This window comes from Poecilia formosa, unplaced genomic scaffold (genome assembly GCF_000485575.1).
Source record: "Poecilia formosa unplaced genomic scaffold, Poecilia_formosa-5.1.2 Scaffold168, whole genome shotgun sequence".
Lineage (NCBI taxonomy): Eukaryota > Metazoa > Chordata > Actinopteri > Cyprinodontiformes > Poeciliidae > Poecilia > Poecilia formosa.
In genome coordinates this window covers 1416719-1437223 of record NW_006800107.1, presented here as the reverse complement: position 1 = coordinate 1437223, position 20505 = coordinate 1416719, and the positions used below count along the sequence as shown (strand labels likewise).

At 39.0% G+C, this 20505-nt stretch overlaps 3 protein-coding genes across 4 annotated transcripts in view; all 3 read right to left on the bottom strand.

Moving 5' to 3' along the window:
• LOC103146805 (protein NLRC3-like) overlaps positions 1–1001 on the bottom strand; it is a 7133-nt gene extending 6132 nt beyond the window's left edge. The window contains exons 1-2 of the mRNA XM_007564852.2: positions 916–1001; positions 280–394 (exon numbers count right to left, since the gene is read on the bottom strand). The gene's annotated coding sequence lies outside the window, so the exon portion shown is untranslated. The remainder of the gene's footprint in view (positions 1–279; positions 395–915) is intronic.
• A 3441-nt stretch (positions 1002–4442) lies between these two features.
• Positions 4443–8803, bottom strand: LOC103146824 (protein NLRC3-like). The gene is made up of 5 exons (XM_016677879.1): positions 7011–8803; positions 6741–6914; positions 6486–6659; positions 5690–5736; positions 4443–5322 (listed from the first exon to the last, which is right to left on the bottom strand). The coding sequence occupies exons 1-5, from the start codon at positions 8801–8803 to the stop codon at positions 4760–4762; spliced, it is 2751 nt and encodes a 916-aa protein (XP_016533365.1). The 3' UTR covers positions 4443–4759.
• A 3527-nt stretch (positions 8804–12330) lies between these two features.
• LOC103146807 (protein NLRC3-like) overlaps positions 12331–20505 on the bottom strand; it is an 8794-nt gene continuing 619 nt past the window's right edge. For both annotated transcript variants that reach the window (XM_007564855.2, XM_016677877.1), the window contains exons 2-11: positions 18325–18496; positions 18118–18240; positions 17857–17925; positions 16952–17030; positions 16640–16868; positions 14350–16147; positions 14101–14274; positions 13294–13461; positions 13089–13135; positions 12331–13013 (exon numbers count right to left, since the gene is read on the bottom strand). In XM_007564855.2, the coding sequence (XP_007564917.1) occupies positions 12436–13013; positions 13089–13135; positions 13294–13461; positions 14101–14274; positions 14350–16147; positions 16640–16868; positions 16952–17030; positions 17857–17925; positions 18118–18240; positions 18325–18413 (3354 nt within the window). In that variant the 5' untranslated portion in view covers positions 18414–18496 and the 3' untranslated portion in view covers positions 12331–12435. The remainder of the gene's footprint in view (positions 13014–13088; positions 13136–13293; positions 13462–14100; positions 14275–14349; positions 16148–16639; positions 16869–16951; positions 17031–17856; positions 17926–18117; positions 18241–18324; positions 18497–20505) is intronic.

Here is a 20505-nt window from a genome sequence, read left to right as displayed (position 1 = left end):
AAAGACAGTTATTGGATCCATGGACCGGTCACTCTTCATGGATAAACAGCTGGATGAGGGTACGGCTGCTGTCTGCTGGTGGATCCTGGTAGAAACAAAACAACCAGAAGTTCACTGACAGTAAAAGCATTTCCAAGGAAAACCTAGAAGTGGCCACAACTATCGAGCATGCAGCAGTGGTTTCTGAATGGAAATTCAAAAATAAAACTCTTTGTCTTTTCCAGCAGCCACAAATCATCTTAATTTAATAAAATGAGTACAAAATAATTAGATTCTCACCCTTTGTGTTCAGTCTGGTTTCTGTCCCTGAACACGGTGATTGATTGGATCCATTGAACGGTCGCTCTTCATGGACACGGCGCTGGTTGGGGACAGAACCGGACCCTGGTCGTTTCTGATGGTTTAAACACAAACAGTTTGGACTAATTTAAATAATGAACTGAGCTTAATGCACAGGTTGACAACTAGGATCAACAGGAACATATGAGTGATTAAATTAAAATGACCTTTTTTGCATAAAGTGCCTTGAGACGGCTGAATTGAATTGGATGCAATGGACCAGTTATTCATTGTAGATCCAAGTCAACCTAACTGGATTCAGTTCAGTCAGATTATTAAATAATTGTCAAATTTGGTAGATTTTTTTGTTTGACTCAGTTGAATTTCCCTCATAAAGAATGTTTATACTTAATTCTTTGTTTAAATCTTTATTTTTATGCTTAGGATCAAAATGTTATTGGACTTTCTGATGATTATTTGGTTATATTTGATAAAATAAGTTTATCTAAGAAAATTCAGCTGAAACAGTGGAAAAGAACCGTTCTCCTCAGAGTCCTAACAGCAGTTTGGACAAGATTAGTTTTATCAATTATTCTCATTTTATTATGTAAATATCTACTTTCAGTGATTCTTCACCCTTTATTCTGCGGCTGCTGTGGTTCTCTGAACACGGTGATGGGATCCATGGAGCGGTCGCTCTTCATGGACACGGCGCTGGTTGGGGACAGGACTGGTGTCTGCAGGTCGATGCTGATGGAAACGAAACATTACGAGTGATTCACAGAGATATTTCTATCAGCAGAAAGCAGCTCTGAAATGTTAAAAATAACAGATTTTACCAACTGTTTTCAATCATTTAGGCTGAAAACATGAGCAACACATACTGACGCTTCCATCGGAGCATTTAACTGGTCTGGATATTTCTACTGAATAAAACAAGTTAATATAGATACAGTTTTTATTTTTACTAACTAGGCATTATAAATTCTGTTTTTCACAGTAGAATAAAATCAAACAAAAGTAGTGTCTTTATTTGATGTTATTCATTGTTGATCCAAAAATTTAAAAAAGATTTTGCTTGTTTGCTGTTTTTAAAAAAAGGCATCAAATTTTTAAAGTTTTTTGGCTCGACTGAACAAATGTATGTAGGATTTAGATCACTTTATTACAAGGTGGTTGCTATATTTAGCCAGTTTAATACATTTGACTAAAGCTGATTTGGTTGCAGTAAAGTCAGTAAATGTTGTTCTATGCTAAATCAGTCTAAGGGCCACAAACGGCCCCCGAGCCGCGCTTTGGACACCCCTGGTATGGAGCCAGAAGTGGCAGTCAGCCAAAACACTAAATAAATAAATGATTCAGAAAGAGAAAAGTTAACACAGGAAGTTAAGGTTTGCAGTGATGATGCAGGATTTCAGAGGAAGAGGCGTTCAGGATATAAACCGTTAAAAACTGCAAAGCCTCAACCTTATAATCCCACTAACTGGGATTAAAGTGTTTGCAGTAAATCTGATACCAGTTTGAGACGTTTTCTTTTAGCTTGATGATGAAGTAAAGCTATTAACTGCTTCACTGTGTGAATAGTTTCATTTATGCTACTTTTTTAACTTCTATTTTTGACCACTTCCATTTTACTGTCAACAAGGTTAAAGAAATGCACCTAAATATCTGTTTGGCTCCCAAAGCTCAGTGTGCTGCAGATTATCAGAGCAAAGGACTGAAGTTTGACCTCTAAAAATAAAAACCTTTATTTTCACTTCAAAGTCAAGAAAATCTGGTTCAGCTGGGATTGCTTCTGCAGGATGTTTTGCTTTGTCAATTATCTTTAATGTATCACATTTTATTGTATTTTTAAACAGAGTTTAAGTAAAGTGCTGCAATTTCCTATAAATACTTAATGTTAGATGGTTTGCCCCCACTGAGTTTAACAGTAGCCCTTTTGATTTGTGTCTTTACTAAAAATGTTCAACCAAACATCCGACAATGAAACTTTTTAACTAAATACGTTCCAACTTTTGGATTTTGACATTTTAGTCTGTAAATACTCTCTACGACTCTGTTTCCTTCAGATGACCAAATAAATTAATGTTCCTATAAACATTCAGCTAATCTGGCTCACTGTAGCTCATTAGCTGCACAACTTCATGCAGAACTCAAGCAACCAAGGTGAAGAAGAAAAGTAGACGTTACTTTGTATTTATATTATATATTAGGCAGTGTATTTGTTACCCTTTCATTAAGGGACCTATAACTTTTTAAATCCATTTACCTCCTTAAAGAATACACTAATACTCAGGAGAGAGGTCCAGAGCTCGTTTTCTAATGCAGTTCATCTTGATGAAGAGAAAGTTTCATTCAAAAACAGAATGAACCACAGATTGAAAACTGAATCAGCACCAGATTCTTACGTTTTTCCACCGTTGAGGTCGGATTCGTCAAATAAACGGGTTTTCTTCAATCGATCACTCTTATTGGTGTCATGTTTCGGTGGTCGGAGCCTGAAACAGAAGAATCATTATTATTAGTTAATTAAAACTATGACTTCACTACATAACTTCACGAATGTGACATAAAAATAGAAAAGTATCACCTTGCGTCAGCAGAGGGTTCAAATAATAGTCGAAGACGGTTGACTGACACCTGACTGAGTTCAGAGCTGTGAAGTGGGGAAAATTATGTTTTCTTTGTTTAAATCTTTAATTTTATGCTTAGAATCAAAATGTTATTGACTTTCTGATGACTCTTCGGTTATATTTGATAAAACAAATAAGTTTATCTAAGGACGTTTAGCTGAAAAACATAAACATCTTACCTCGTGGTCTGGCTCTCACGTTTCCCACACAGATCCATAGCAGAGTTCAGACCTTTACAGAAACGCAGCAGCAGGATCAGTCAGCGATCAGTCAGCGATCAGTCAGCGATCAGTCAGCGATCACAACTTCCTTAAAGAGAACCGCCGTACACACTGACCCAGAACCTGCTGAATCCACCACAAACATAATATTTTGATCTGTCCAAAGCAACTAACTGCTCCACGCTTACATTATGAACCTGTTTCAACACCCAAGAAAAGCTACTGGAAGCTTCTCTTCTGTAACCTGCACAAGTGAAAATATGCAGACGACTAAAGGCTTTGTTGTTCCAGCGTTTCAAAATAAACTCATAATCTAGTCTGTCTGCTTCTGTCAGAGCTGGTTCAGCATTTCCTGCAATTTTTACAGATGAGTCAGATATGACTCTAAACTGCTGCGGTTTAAAAGTTCAAAACATGTAAATGATGCCATAATTATTAGGATTTTACATTTTAGAGCTCTAATAAATCAGGTCAGGTAGTGACCGATATTAAATTACTTACTTTTTCCAACCTCCAGGTAAAACCACAGAATCAGAGCAAGCAGCTCATTGTCCCTCGTTAGTAGAAACTGGGGATTTGATCTCGTTCACATCATAAGAGATGCCGAACCAGTCGGACCTGCGGCTGGGAGCCTGGTGTAATCCTAATACAGGAACAGGAGATGGAGCCTCCTGAGAATCAGGTCACTTCAGCTACTCCAAAGGTACTTTACAAAAGCTCACACTCCAACTTCTCCACATTTTGTTGCATCACAGCTACAGATTTCAACCTATTTGTGGGAGATTTTACAATGTGAGGCATAATTGAAAGGTGAACAGAAAATTATATGTGGCGTGAAACTATTCAGTCCACTGAGAAAATACTTTACGGTTTGCTAAACTTACAGCTACGTAGAAACTATTTCTAGCTCAGGTAGAACATCTTTTTATTTGTTTTAAAGTCGAGATAAACGTGATGAAAGTCGAGTCAATTAGTCATTGTGACGTCACAGAATCACAGCAGAGAAGGTTTCACAGAAACTTCATCTTTATTTTCTGTATTCACAGCAAATGACAAGAGATGGCTTAGACAGAAGTCTGTTATGCAGAATAAAAAGGAAAAGAAAAATAACATTAACTTCTTTAGCAGCGGAGCAGAGCGGTGATCTTATGTCACTGTGGTCCAAAAGTTTCCATTAGGAAACATGAAGACTATTTTAAAGATTATATCTGAAGTCAAAGCAGGCTAAAAGGTTCTGGATCAATGCATTGAATTATCAAAATAATATTTAGTATTTCTAAGATTAATTCATCTATTATTCCATCTGTCCATCCAACCATCATCGTGTTTTTTTCTGAGATCAGATTGTTGAGGTTCAGGAAAGAAACCAGTATCCCTGTATCCAGTAACTCCAGGTGTTCCCTGACCAAAAGAGGAACTTGGTTCCTCTAGAGTTCTGGATCTACTGCAGGGTTTCCTCAGTCGGACCCAGAGTCGGATCACCTTCAGAGTGGAGCATCCAGGAGGCATCCTAGTCGGGTGTCACATTCTGCACATTTATCTGGTTTTACGCTGTGTTCAAGTCAACATGACTGCTTCTACTATGATGATGAATCTTTACATACATGAACATAATCTAGAAATGATTCATATCACAGGTTTTAGGAGAACACTTCCAAATACGTCTTCCTTCGAACACAGAAACAATGAGGAGTCATTGGACCAGAACCCAAAACCAGGATACAGAGGTTCAGTGAATGTGGTGTTGAAGGTGTGGAGGTGGGTCAGCGTTTCGGCATCTACTCTGTAGAAGGACAGGAGGCCAGCAGGATAGTCCACATACACTGCTACTCTGTGAGAGACATGAGAGATGATGGGCATTCTGATCTTATTGTTCCAGATATAGTAGCCGGCATCAGAGCAGCTCAAACTCCAGGACTGATTGTTCCTTCCAAACCTGAAGTCCTCACTTTCGCCCTTCCTTTTAATTCCTCTATAACTCACTGATACACGAACTTCTCCCAACCATTCCACCTCCCAGTAACAACGCCCAGTCACACCATTTGTACACAGCATCTGCCAGTTGTCAAATCTGTCTGGATGATCCGGGTACGGCTGCTCCTCCTTCACCAAAGTCACGAATTTGTTTTTGACCAACAGTTTGATGTTTCTGTTTATGGAGTTCATGTCCAGTTGCAGATCAGAGAAGTCTGGTGAAAGAACAAACATGGAGGTTATCCTCTGACAGGTCAGATGGCTCAGTAACAAAATGGTTTATTACAATAGAGTGGACTAGAAATGTGAATACATTAATAAAAATAGCTGTATACGGAATATTAACCCTCCTGTGGTCTTAAGGTTGGGTTCCATTGGACCCCATAAGCTTTTTACACTGTGCGCAGTCCGGCATGGTCATATTGACCCTATGTGCGCTTTTGTGTGGTTTCAGGGACTGATGATCTGATGGGACACCCCCCTCCTCATTTCCCGCTGTCTGACCATGGCATCTTGTGCTCAGTCTGGGGGAGGGTTCATGGACAGACTTGCATTTTGGTGTTTTGTACAAATTACACTTACATTTTCTCAAGCCAGGTTTCATCCATTGCTCTCCAGCAGGGTCCAGTCTGCAGGAAGAAAACAATGTTTTAAGTGACAACATATTACTTCCTCATCTATTTACTTTCTTAATTTTGTTAGTTTAAACTTTTGTAACCAATTATTTAAAAGCTAGCAAATGAAAAAATGTTGGCTTTATTTTGTTCTGTAATGATGTTGATCATTATATACTTATAGTGGTACATATTAAAACAGCAGTGTTCAAAATATATTTAGTTTTGTTTTATGCAACTTGTGACATTTCTTATAATTCAAACATTACACAAATAACATTTAAATATAAAAAACATATTTTCAATGATGACTTCCTTTATTAAATATGCAATTGGTAACTTTAGAACTGTGTTGTTTTTTTACATATTTGTTAAAATTGTCACTGTGTTCTGACAGTATGATCAGAGACACAATATCTGTGAAAAACATGAAGCTTCTCTTCTTCCTCCCTGTGGTCCTACTGCCATCTGCAGAAATACGCCACTGGGTAAGAAAACCAATCAGAGGCCAGGACAGTGTAAATCACACTCATGTATGTTACTTGTTTGCCATTTCCTGTTCTCAGCATACTTGAATATTGTGTTTTGTTTGCATAACATTATAATATAGAGCAAGTTGAACTGTCCTCTCAGAAATTTGCTATACTGATAAACTTGACTTCATGATTTTTTTCTGTTTGGGGAAAAAAATAATAAATATGTTCTGTAAACTGAAATTGATAAATTAAATCTCCATGCAGTAGACTTTTATTTTCAGCCCATACTTGAGATCTTGCAGCTTGGAGTTTGGATCGTGGCATGCAGCACGAAGCCGCTGCATCCCCAGATCTCCTGGATGATTGTAGGTCAGGTCAAGTTTCTTCAGATGAGAAGGGTTAGAAACCAGAGCATCTGCAAGAGAGATGCAGCCTTCTTCTGCAATCATGCAACCTGACAGACTACAAAGAAAGAATTATACTCATTAAGAAAGAAAAAAAAGGAATTTATCTTTTTTTTATCACAGAAATTTGAATTCAGACCTGAGTGTTTCGAGTTTACAGTTTGGACTTTGCAGTCCAGCAGACAGGCTCATCACTCCCGAGTCCTGCAGGTCGTTGTTACTCAGGTCAAGTTCTACTAGGCTGGAGGATTCAGAGCCCAGAAATGAAGAAAGGGCTTTACAGCTCTGATCGGACAGGTTGCACTCACAGAGCCTGGGGGAGGAAGCAAGCATGAAACAGCACATCCTTTTGGTCTTCATGTAGAGACTATACTCATAAAACCTCTGAACAATTCAGAAATCCACTTACAGCACTTTTTTGGATGCTTTGACTACTGGCAGAAGCCACATAAGAGCCTCCTCTGAAGCAAAGTATTTCTTCAGGTCAAAAATGTCCAGATCTTCTTCTGATGACAGTAAGACAAAGACCAGCGCAGACCACTGCTGAGGAGACAGCAAGAGTTTTCCTGCACAAACTTGTCCTGAGCTCAGATATTGTTGAATCTCGTTCACAAGAGAACAATCATTGAGTTCCCTCAGACAGTAGAACAGATTGATGCTTTTCTCTGCTGAGGTATTCTCACTGATTTTTTTCTTAATGTATTTGATTGTTTCATCGTTTGCCTGTGAATCACTTCTTGGTTTTGGTAGCAAGCCTTTCAGGTTTGTCTCATTAGTCTGCAGTGAGAGACCCAGAAGGAAGCGTAGGAACAGGTCCATGTGCCCATTTGGACTCTTCAGGGCCTTGTCTACAGCACCTTTGTGGAAGGAGGCCAGATCAGGCATATTTGTAAAGAAACAGAGCCACTGAGTTTCGTTTTCTTCGTTAAGAAGATCCACTCCTGATTTTTTGAAGCTCAGATGGACATACAGGGCAGCCAGAAACTCCTGAACACTCAGGTGGACAAAGCAGAACATGTTGTCCTGGTACAGCCCTCTATTCTCTCTGAAGATCTGGGTCAGAACTCCAGAGTACGCTGAGGCTGCTCTGATATCGATGCCACACTCTGTCAGGTCTGATTCATAGAAGATCAGGTTTCCTTTCTGCAGCTGATCAAAGGCCAGTTTTCCCAGAGACTCGATCATCTGACTGCTTTCTGCGTCCCACTGTGAATCTGTCTCAGCTCTTCTATCATATTTGACTTTTTTCACTTTCATCTGGACCACCAGATACTGGATGTACATCTCTGTCAGGGTCGTTGGCAGTTCGGCCTCCTCTCCATTCTGCAACACAAAGTCCAGAACTGAGGCGATGATCCAGCAGAAGTTTGGGATGTGGCACATGATGTGGAGGCTTCGGGATGCCTTGATGTGGGAGATGATCCTGCTGGCCTGCTCTTTGTCAGCGAATCTCTTCCTGAAGTACTCCTCCTTCTGTGGGTCAGTGAACCCTCTGACCTCTGTCACCAGATCAACGCAGTCAGCTGGGATCTGATTGGCCGCTGCAGGTCGTGTGGTTATCCAGAGGAGAGAGGAGGGCAGCAGCTTCCCCCTGATCAGGTTTGTCAGCAGAGCGTCCACTGAGCTGGACTCTGTAGCATCAGTCAGGATCGGACTGTTCTGAAAGTCCAGAGGAAGTCGACTCTCATCCAAGCCATCAAGTATGAACAGAACCTGGAAATCCTCAAAACTGTGGATTCCTGCTTCTTTGACTTCAGTGAAAAAGTGATGAATTAGTTCCACCAAGCTGAACTTTTTATCTTTTACCAGATTCAGCTCTTTGAAACTGAATGGAAGTGTTAGCTGGATGTCCTGGTTGGCTTTACCTTCAGCCCAGTCCAGAGTGAACTTCTGTATTAAGACTGTCTTCCCAATGCCAGCCACTCCCTTCGTCATCACCGTCCTGATGGCTTCCTTTCCTCCAGAAGAAGTTTTAAAAATGTCCTCCTGCCTGATTTTTATGTCTGGTCTCCCTCTTTTTATTGATGCTCTCTCAATCTGTCTGACTTCATGTTCCTGATTGACCTGTCCAGTCTCTCCCACTATGATGTACAGGTCTGTGTAGATCTGATTTAGAGAACTTTTATTTCCTGGGTTTTCAATTCCCTGGAACAGATACTGGGCTTTTCTTCTAAGGTTGGATTTGAGTTTATACTGGCACATGGCTTGAATTGTTCCTGAAACAAAAAATTACATCCTTTTAACTTATGTTGCTTTTTTGTTCACAAAACAAATCAAGCATAAAGATGTTTGTAGGGTCAATAGTTTTTAAAGAGCCATCTTTTTAAGCTAACATTCTTGTACCTTTGTGCAGATGTTCAGCCAGATCATCTTTGTTTATTTTTCTTAAAAAGTCCACTGTAATCTTTAGAAATGACTCTCTGCTGCATTTCTGCTCTTCATCTTCACAGTCAAACACATTTTCAAATTCTTTCCTAGTTTCAAGGTCTTCAGAGAGCTGCAGCATGAGGATCTTCTGGTACTTCATCAGCTGCTCTTTAGCAAAATTAAAAATATGTTTCTCCAGCACCTCAAAGATGGAGTTCAGTTCTGTTAGTTGCTGTGAAGACCTGCCAGGCTTCGTTTGTCTGCAGAGAAATGAAGGACACATTATACAAACTTTTTATATTCATCACTGCATCCTCATTTCAGATCCACTTTATTCTTTTCAGATTTGTCTTCCAGCCAGTCAGATATCCAAGCTGCAATAAACTCGTCATCCATTCATTTGTACATTTTATTTTGTTTCAAGTTTAAATTACCAGTTAACTTATATATCACATATTTGGACAAAGCATTAAAAGGAGTCAGGAGAGAAGAGTTATTTTATACTCAAAGACAAGCACAGCTGAGATTACAGCACAAACTATTTACCATCTTGAAGTGGAATCTGAACACACAACTGTTGTGACGTCTCTCCTTTTATTTAAAAAATACATGCTGTGTACATCGTTCCAAGACTTGTGAAATTAACTTTAATACGAACCTCTGATCAAGCTGGTGATGCTCTGTGAAAGCAGTAGGTCTGTACATGGAGTTATCACTCTGCATTGAAACACTGCTGAGTCCAGAAGAGCAGGGCAGTCGGAGATAAATCCTGGGAAAAACATGTTTAAAGGGAAAGATATTAGTTAACCTGTAAAGTGCTTAAAAAAGTAATTTCTTCTTTACAGATTTCTTCCTCTTTTCACAGTTTCAATGTGTTCTATCATTTAGCAGATTTCAGTGCCAGACCAAGAGTTTGTGGTAATGAGTGTTTAACTGTGGAGGAATCCTGACCCACTGAAATGCTGTTGGTTTTGCTCCAGATGTAACAGAACCAAAACCTTCCTAAAACATGAAGTACTGTCTCTTCAGTCCACAGAATATTTTCCAAAAACTTTGAGGATCATGAAGATGTTTTTGATCTTTCGGGTCAGCAGTGGTCTTTGTCTTGAAACTCTCCTATGGTGGACATCTTGACATCTTATTGCTGAACTAAAATCTCTGATATGAAGTGAGCAACTTTAGAAGTTGTTCTGGGTTTTTGTTGACCTCCTGGATGAGTAGATGAAGCAGTCTTTCAGTCACTTTGGAAGGTCTTCCAGTCCTTGCAGGTTTCTGCACCATTTCATTTCTGGATGGCTCCCATAGCCATCACAGCCTTAAAAATGGCTTTGTAGCACTTTCCATTCTCAAATCAGTAACTTTGTCCCTCCACCACAATTAACAGATTAACTTAAAGAACCACCTACCTTCAAACTGTCAGCTATACACAATGAACTTTTAAAGCTTTAAGTAACCTATAACTCAGCTTGAATTTTCTAACCGTTCATCCTCTGGTTGTTGTTTCTCTTTGAAGACTACAGGTCGGTACATAGATCCATCACTACCAAGGTGCACATAGTCGGGTTCAGAACAGTCTGGATTCTGCTGGGAATTCCTGAGAGGAAAAATAGAAAGATTCATTTCTATTTAGATACAAATGGATGCAGAGCAGACCAGAAACAGAAGACCTGAGAGATCTTTTCTCAGTGGAAGGACTTGGTGATGTGATCTACCTTCCTGGTTTTAGTCAGAATGCCAACAGGAGCGTTTTGGAACACGCTTCACATTTTTATCCATTATTTTTGCTTTGATTAATCACCAAATATCTGAGTCAAATCCATAAAGTTTGTGGATGTTAGCTGACAAAATGTGAATACCTTTGCGCATAAAAATGTTTGCAAGGTTCTGTAAAAAATCTTCTCACCAACTGCAGACATTAAGGAATTAATGGCTCTTGTTGCCAATACCAACTATTGATTGTTTTCTAAGTAGCATCATCCTAGTTTGTGTTTAGTAGATACAACTCAGTAATTTGTGAAACTTCACCAACACAGCATTTGCCTTCACTTTTATCTTTTATTTGCATCCAGTTTCTTCCGCTTGGCTGAGTGAATGCAGGTTGTTCTTCCATCACATGCACTCAACCAAGGCGAACGAAACTAACAGCCACCAGCAGTTAAAATCACTCACAGAGCCAACAAGATGTTTTCTGGTCAAAACCAAAACCAGCAACCTTTTGGTGAAATCAGTGTCATAAAGTGTCATAAATGGAATATTACATGTAAACATTTGGAAAATTGTTGCGTTAGTTCAGGTAAAATGCCTTACATTTTATCAGATGAGTGTTGATCCCGGTTGGAGACACTTGGATGATGGACTCTTCACTCTTTATCCGGTCTTTGCTGAGGGATACATCCAGGAACAAATGACCATTAATATCAAAAATTTCTGATAAATATGAACTGGAACTGATAAAATATTCTCAAACAGCATTGAAGAAACTCCACAACAACACAGATTGAGGATATTAGTCAGATATTTACAGTTTTCTCAGCTGTATAACTCACCTCAAGTCAAATTTCCATTTGTAAGTAAGAAGCCTTTGGAGACGCTGCTGCAGATCTGTAGCTTGTTCCCATGTCTGTCTAAATCAGTTTGTAAAGGAGCAGCAGAGACCAAAATATGGTAAGTGTTGTCAAACCAGTTCAGCCTGATGCAGTTTACTGTAAGAGAGCTTCCTTTTACCCTAACTCATGTGTCTGTGGTATGTAGGAATGTGATTGTCTGACAATGAGATATTTTTGTTACTTGTTACCAGACAGATCCAGAGAGCAATGATTCTTTGGCAGGTTTCTCTTACAAAATAGATCTTTAAATCCCAAAGNAAATACACACGGGGTAATTAAGGGAATGAGACACACCTGGGGAGCAATCAACGGGGAGGACAGGACAGAGACTCACAGGAAACAGGGCTGGAAACAGGGCTGAACACAGAAAAACTCAAAAATAAACACACAGAAACACGGAACCTAACAGAAAAGTTGCACAAAAATCAAGGCTGACTTTTTTTCTCCAAACAATCCAAAGAGAGAACCTGTATATGTAACTAAAAACAGTAGTTAACTTTAATCTGTATCTTCGTATTTTTGCCAGTGTTTTAGAATTAGCTAATAGCAGTATATAAGTTCATTTTATCATAGTAAAAAAGTTAGATAGTTAGCTAACATGCAAATTAAAGCTAGCATGTTGTGGAATGTTAACAAAAATTTTAAATTAGCACTTTAGCCAATAACTGTGCTGTTAGTATGTTACATTAAATCAGTCTTGCTTGAAATGCTAATGTCATCAGTTTAGCTAAAAAAGTCTAAGTTGCTGTTTTTGCAGTTGAGAATTTAGCATTTGAAAATTTATCCTTTTCTTCAAACCGTGCTTTCATATAAATAATGCATTTTAAATAAATAACAATAATTTAACAACTAATTTAGACTTCAAACTGCTGTCATTTCCAGAAGCCTGCAGTTCTCATATGAACAGAGTGACAATGTGGAACCATAGGACCAGAACCCAAAGCCAGGATAAATGGGTTCTTTGAATGTGGTGTTTACAGTGTGAAGGTGGATTAATCTGCCAGAGCAAACTCTATAGTAGGACAGAGATCCAGCCGGATAGTCCAGATAGACTGCTATCCTGTTGGACACTGTGGAGGATGAGGGAGATGAGAAGGAGATGGTTGTAACTGTGTTATTGTGCCAGACTGAATACCCAACGGTATCTGAGCAGCTCAAACTCCAGGACTGATCATTCTCTCCAAACCTGCAGTCAGTTCTGAATCCTCTCCTCTTGATACTCATGTAACTGACAGATATATGAACTCTTCCCTTCCACTCCACCTCCCAGTAAGAGCAACCAGTCAAACCATTTCTGCACAGCAGCTGCCACCAGCCAAATCTGTCTACATGGTCTGGATATGGCTGCTCGTCCTCCAACACTGTCACCTTCCTGTGGTCATCAGACAGCTTCAGGTTTCTGTTTATGGTGTTTGTGTCAAACTCCAGTTCACAGAAGTCTAATGGAGAGAAACAAATTAAGCTATTAACTGATTTAATAACTTAATAAATGGGTTTACTTCATTCAAACTTACATTTCCTTAGACCAGGTTTTAACCACTGCTTTCCACTGTGATCCACCCTGCAGGAAGGCATGTAGAAGAAAATTAACTAGGAAAAGGTCATTAAATAGTCTTGAGCTCACAACTGCATAGCACGTCTTCCTCCTGGTCCTCATCTCCTCTGCACCTTTGTTGCTAGCATGACTTCACTCATCAACTTGCTATTGTCTGAAAATACCTTAGAGTGCCCAGTTCAGAGTTGTTTTTGCTGGCAGTCAACATCTTTTCTTCCCATTCTCCGATGTCATTGTAGCTGAGGTCCAGCTCAGTCATTTGTAAGGGTTTGGAGCTCAGAGCTGAGATCAGTGAATCACAACCTTCCTTTGTAATCATACAACCTGACAACCTGCAATTAAAAACACCACAATCTCAAACACGAAAAAAAGGCATGGATATGTAGACTTCTACACCAATTTAGATCAAGTGGACCGGCACTGGGAAACCATACCAGATCTGTCACCTTGCATAATCACTGAGAAAGTTGTGGGGGACCGTTTGTCCTTCCAGTTGTGTTTGTGTATCGCTGTGTTCCTCAAGACATTTCAGAGAATAGGGAACCAGCATCTCTGTTACTTGGGGTCTGCTTGTTCCAAAGAGTTTGCTGACATGGTTGGGGACAAAATCTGGACACTTCCCTTTGGAGACATTGTGGAGACCCTGATTTGGCTTGAGGGCGTTATATATTGTCCCAATGGCCTGGGAACTCAGACCTCATTTACCATACTGGAGAGTAAGTGGTCCCTCCAGAACCAGTTACTCTCACCACCCAATCTCATTTCAGTAAAAACAGTAAATGCATGAATGGACTGTACTTTATTTCACTCAACCATTTAACATTTAACTTTTTTAATGTGAACACAGTCATATTTGACATGGATGATTGTTTCATGTTGTGTTTGCAAACAAACATACTAAATACTTTGGCATATACCTCAAAGCTAACAGTAAATGTGAACTGTAGAGGAGTTTGTGGAGGAGTACTGACCTGAGGCTTTCCAGTTTGCAGTGGGGACTCTGTAGTCCAACAGAGAGCATCTTTACTCCTGAATCCCCCAGGTTATTGTTGCTAAAGTCCAACTCTCTCAAGGAATTGTTTTTTGATCCCAATACCGAGGACAGAACTTCACAGCTTCTCTCAGACAGATTACAACAACTAAGCCTGAGATGAAATAACATTGAGCAGTGAAATAATGTCTAATTTATAATGTACTTACAAATCAAAACCTGCACTTACAGAGCTTTTTTGGAGGCTTTCACCACTGGCAGCAGTCTCAGGAGAGCCTCTTCTGAAGCAGAGTATTTCTTCAGGTCAAATACATCCAGATTTGTTTCCAAAGAAAGTAAGGTGAACGTTAGAGCTGACCACTGAGTAGCAGACAATTTATATGAGGAAAGACTTCCTGATCTCAGGTACTGCTGGATCTCCTCCACTAAAGAACGATCATTCAGTTCATTCAGACAGTGGAACAAATTGATGCTTTTCTCCGGTGACAGATTGCTAGCAATCTTCATTTTAATGTACTGAATTGTTTCGTGATTGCTTTGTGAGCTGTTTACTGATTGTGTGAAGAGATCTTGCAGGAGATTTTCATTGGTTGACAATGAAAGACCGAGAAGGAAGCGGAGGAACAAGTCTAGATGTCCATTCAGACTCTTCAAGGCCTTGTCCACAGCTGTTTGGTGGAGCTCTGTTCTAGAAGACTCATTTTGTCTTGGAGCAGATTGCTTTGATGCATTGGTTGATCCAATTAGCAGGTTGGTTCCAGAGTTGATGAAGGTCAGATGGACATGAAGAGCAGCCAGAAACTCCTGGACACTCAGATGGATGAAGCAGAACACCTTGTCCTGGTACAGCCCTCTCTCCTCTCTAAAGATCTGTGTGAACACGCCTGAGTACACTGAGGCTGCTCTGATATCGATGCCACACTCTGTCAGGTCTGGTTCATAGAAGATCAGGTTTCCTTTCTGCAGCTGATCAAAAGCCAGTTTTCCCAGAGACTCAATCATTCTTTTGTTTTCTGTGGTCCAGTGTGCATCTGCCTCAGGCTGACTGTCATATTTAACCTTTTTCAATTTTATCTGAACCACAAGAAAATAGATGTACATCTCAGTTAGGGTCTTCGGCATTTCTCCTTTCTCTCTGGTCAACACATCCTCCACAACTGTAGCTATGATCCAGCAGAAGACTGGGATGTGGCACATGATGTAAAGGCTTCTAGATGTCTTGATATGAGAAATTACATTCTTAGCCTGCTTCTCGCTAAATCTCCTTCTGAAGTACTCCTCCTTCTGTGGGTCAGTGAACCCTCTGACCTCTGTCACCAGATTAACGCACTCAGCAGGGATCTGATTGGCCGCTGCAGGTCGTGTGGTTATCCAGAGTAGAGCGGAGGGAAGCAGCTTCCCCCTGATCAGGTTTATCAGGAGAACATCTAGAGAAGTGGACTCTGTAATGTCAGTCAGGATCGGACTGTTGGTGAAGTCCAGTGGAAGTCGACTCTCATCCAGGCCATCAAAGATGAACAGAACCTGGGAATCGTGAAACTTAGAGATTTCTGCTTCTTTGATTTCTGTGAAAAAGTGATGAACCAGTTCCACCAAGCTGAACTTTTTCTCTTTCAGCACATTCAGCTCTCTGAAGGTGAATGGAAATATTAAATGGATGTCCTGGTTGTTTTTGCCCTCAGCCCAGTCCAGAGTGAACTTCTGTGTCAGGAGTGTTTTTCCAATGCCAGCAACTCCCTTTGTCATCACTGTTCCAATCTGTTTAATTCTTCCAGATGGTGCTCTGAAAACATCTTCTTGTCTGATTGTTGTTTCTGGTCTGTGTGGTTTCCTGGATGCTGTTTCAATCTGTCTGACCTCATGTTCATCATTGACCTCTTCAGTCCCTCCCTCTGTGATGTAGAGCTCTGTGTAGATCTGGTTCAGAAGGGTTGGACTCCCTTTCTTGGCGATCCCCTCAAACACACACTGGAACTTCTCCTTAAGATTTGTTCTATGTTTTTGTTGAAACTCTATGGTAGGGGTCCCTGCATGAAGAAACAAAAACAGTTTTATTTCATTTGCTTTATTCTGCTAACATTGAAAATACATTTTCCTCTCTTTGTTACAATGACATTCTAGAAGGGTATTTCTTTTGTATTTGAACTCACTGATAATTAATGTTTTGTTGGGATAAAACTCTTCCTGTGGTAAATCATGAACCCATAGGAGTACAAATTGAGAAAGGCATTTGAGTCTTTCCTTCTCTTTGCACTCTCCAGATTAATCTCCTCTGGCTTTAATAGCAGCTTTGCATTATGTGATCTGCAAACTGTGATTTGATTTTTTTACTTTTGTACTGGAGATGTGGCATATAACATCACACTTGAAGAACAGATGAAATCTGTGATTTGGACCAAGAATCCAGTAGGTAACAGGAACACCAGTTTCTCTTTCATTACTAATGTTCACTTTTTCTGTGATTTTAGTAGAATGAAAGTGAGATATGTTCCTATTTAAATGAAGAAAGAATATCTTACTGCTCTCCAGACGCTCAGCCAGAACGTCATGTTTCATCCTTCTCAAGAAGTGCAGAGTGATGTTCAGAAATGACTCCTTGGTTCTTCTCCTCTGCTCCTCATTCTCACCCTCCAGAATCTCTTCATTCTGCATTTGACCCTCTGAGTTTTGAGGATAATCTGGACTCAGGAGCTTTTGGAGCTTCTTCAGCTCAATCTTCACAAAAGTCCGAATATTTTCCTCCAGCAGCTGGAGATGAGATTAATAAAGTCATGTACATATTTTCAACGAATAACTTTTAAATACACACATACTTATTTACGTATTCTCACCGTAAATATGGCGTCCAGTTCAGTGTGATTCTGAATGGCAGCCTGACTCCTGAGTTCATATGAGCTCTCCTGGTAAGAACTACAAAAGCAGTCAGCAGAATTTTTTAGCGTTGTTTAAAATGACTTATGCATAAAAACAGTTTTTAATGTTATTTATTGTATTTTTAAGGAGAAAAGTAAAGAGGACAATTGAGGATAAGTAGCTGATAACTTTTGACACAGTTCCCCCTCACCTATGCAATCAGCCAGTTCTTACAGATTCATGAATTTTTCCCCTGTATGTATTAATTAGGGCTGTCAACATTAACGTGTTAATGCATGCAGTTAATCTAAAAAAATGTACATGTTGATATTAAATAATGCAAATTAATCTCCTTACCTATGTTGACTTAAAAGTCTCTCACCAGAACCACAGTGTGTCAGACTGTTGTACTTTAAAATGAACACCTTGATGATGGTAGTATTACTGCAACAGTGAATTATCCTTTCACCGAAGCACAACCAATTTATAGTGAGCATTTCCAATTTATTTTTGAAACGCAATTACTGCTTTAAACCTTCCTGAATACGAAAACATGGAAAACTGAGATATTTGGTATGAGGCAATAAAACATTTTCTGTAACATTTTTTGAAAATGTGTTTTAATGTCAAGCTTAGATATTTAAGCAGTAAAGTAAAGTAAGATTAACCCAACTGATGTTTTTAATCAACTGACAGTAATAGTATGACTGTCGCAGGTATATTTGGTGTTTGAGATATTAAAATATTACTTATGGATCTCATCTATTCGCTGGTGGGGATCCACTGCAGTCACTGTTGAACTACAGGATATGTTTTTCTACAAAAGCTTAATATAAATTATTAGGTTAAATAGTTACAGCAAGATAGAAGCAGAAAAACTCACTTCTTCTCACTGGCAAATGCAGTAGGGTTCTTCTTGGAAACACAGCTGGGATCAGAAAAGTTCTGGATTCTGCAACAAAACAAACATTAAATCATTTACAGCAAAGAATCAGGATTTAAATCAAGAGTTTGAAATACATTTTAAAGTCCACTGTGGGATGTGGTTCTAATGTCTTCTTGTTTAGCATTCCTAATATCTATCCATCTCACAGTAGTTTGAGCTTTGCTCATAATCAGATTTGGTTTTGTTATGTTGACTTACTTTGTCTCAGACAATGGAGCTTTAAAATGAATAGGTGGCTCTCGAGACTGGAAGGACACACAGCTTGGTTCCAATTCAGAGGCAGGTTCTGATTCATCAGATTCTCGTCTTTGTCGCTTTGTTCTTCAATACAATAAACAGAAAGCCATAAGGATTTCACCATGATGTGGAGCGGAGGCAGATATGATCACGAGATCTTCATCTCACCCCGCGGTTTTGATCCGGGTCCCATGTTCTCCACCAGGAGGAATTTTAGTGTGAAGGAACTCTTCCTTTTGGTCTTCACAGTCATTCATATTTCCATTTGAATTGGAAATGCACGGAGATTCTCAGTCAACAGGATTTACGTCACAGGACAAATAGTGTTCTTACTGTCAACCTAGAAATATTAAACACAGAGACAAAACAAATGACTTTCTGTTTGGCATAAAGACGTTTTAGAACGACAACTGTTTTTTTGTGGAGGGGGGTTGTATTTAAATGTTTTGCTTGCAGATATAATTATCTACTCTTCCTTTAATGCCTGAATTTACTTCTGCTTCCTCCTTCACCTATATTTTGTTACTTGAGACTTTTTTGTCGTTTATCGGTGATCTGAACATACCCTGGGATCCAATATCTCATTTTTCTTGAACTCTCCTGAGAACTCGAATTCAAAACTATAAATATGAAACTTTAATAAATCATCATGAAAAAAATAGCATGAAGCAAAATATTCAGCTTACAAGATAAATATTTAGCTTGAGGCAAAAATAATTAACATGCTTTCTAAATATGTATATCAGAGAGAGTTGGAGGTTTCTCACCTGAAATCAACGTCTAATATGACTGCTGGCATAAGAAACACATTTTCACCTCTTCTATTATCAATCAAATCGAATTGAATCAACCTTCTTTACTAAATATGACGAAGCATTGTAGAAATAATCTAAATATTTCTTATTTATGGCTCTAACAATCAAGATTGCATCTGTTGTAAAACATTAAAATCAGCCCACGTTAAATCAATATATCTAGGTTATAATACATCAGGACTGAAAAGCCAAAATGCTGCTGAAGTACATGTAAAAAAAGAATATCTAAAAAGTATTTTTTACATATTTGTTAAATCTGCAGGTTTAAGTGGAAGGAGTTTGATGGACATTTGCAAAGCACAGACTGATGTCAGAGCTTCCAGAGCCTCCACACATACATGTTTCCAGGACCCGGGTTACATTCTTCGTTTTTAAGCCACTTTTCTCTGCTGAGAAGCTTTATTTCATCTTCCAGCAAGTACTGGCCCATGTACCTAATACCACTACCTCAGTCACGATGGTATCGCCTGCAAAATGGCCTGACCTGAACCCAGCAGGAATCTATGGGGAAGATGAGACACTAATACCATAATGCATCAGTAGAAAAACATCCATTATTTTCTACTGTAAAACAATCCTGGTTCATAGTTAAATGATTATTGTATCTCAATAATCTGAAAAACAAATGAATAATTGAAATGTATTAGAACAACGTCATCACACTTTATAGGAACGTTTTATGGTAGGTTGAAATGTATTTATTTTTTAGAACATAGAAAAATCCCTATAATTTACTTTCAGACTTTATTGAACTATTAGTAACAAAAGCTAAATCTTGTTCATATTTTTCTTGGAGGCTTAAGTAACAACACTCCAAAAACAATCAAATATTTCCAACATAAAGAACAGGTCATTCAGTCCATTACGGTTTTATGTTTTTGTGCTTGATGTTTATATTTGCGATTATTAAGTACTATAGTAGATTAGCCACCACTGCTATGAGCTAATCTAGCCCAGCAACAGGGCCGGTTCTAAGCATGGATACATGAGGGGGCAGACAGAAATGTGAAGGGGGCATCATTATGTGTACATATTATATTCCATGATATTTAGTAACATTGTTGTGTTTTCCTCATGGGATTGGGGTAAACTGTGCCCAACCCAACAAAAGAAACATGAACTGCAAGATCTTAATTAGAGATACTATTCATCCAAGACTGAACAACCAACACAACATTTATCTACTTGGATGGTTATTATGCAGTTACACATCTTAAACTAATCTGAACCTAAAAACAATAACCTACATTTCAAACAGGATAAACAAACAGTACAACTAAAGCAGAAGGCTTTTTTAGTTAGAAACTGAACACCTCAAAAGTTTTTCTTACCACTCCTACTTTTCTACTATTTCTTTGCATCTTGCATAGCAGAGGACCCTAGCAGGATTGAATTATCTTAAAGATGCACCGAATGCAGGCTTTGGTTAGCTGCCCAGCATTGGCTGAGGTGGTGCAGTCATTTAAATAAGGGGTTTCCAAATGTGTCTATCCTTTGTGCAGGAATCAGCCACAAAAATGTTTGCAGCACCCTT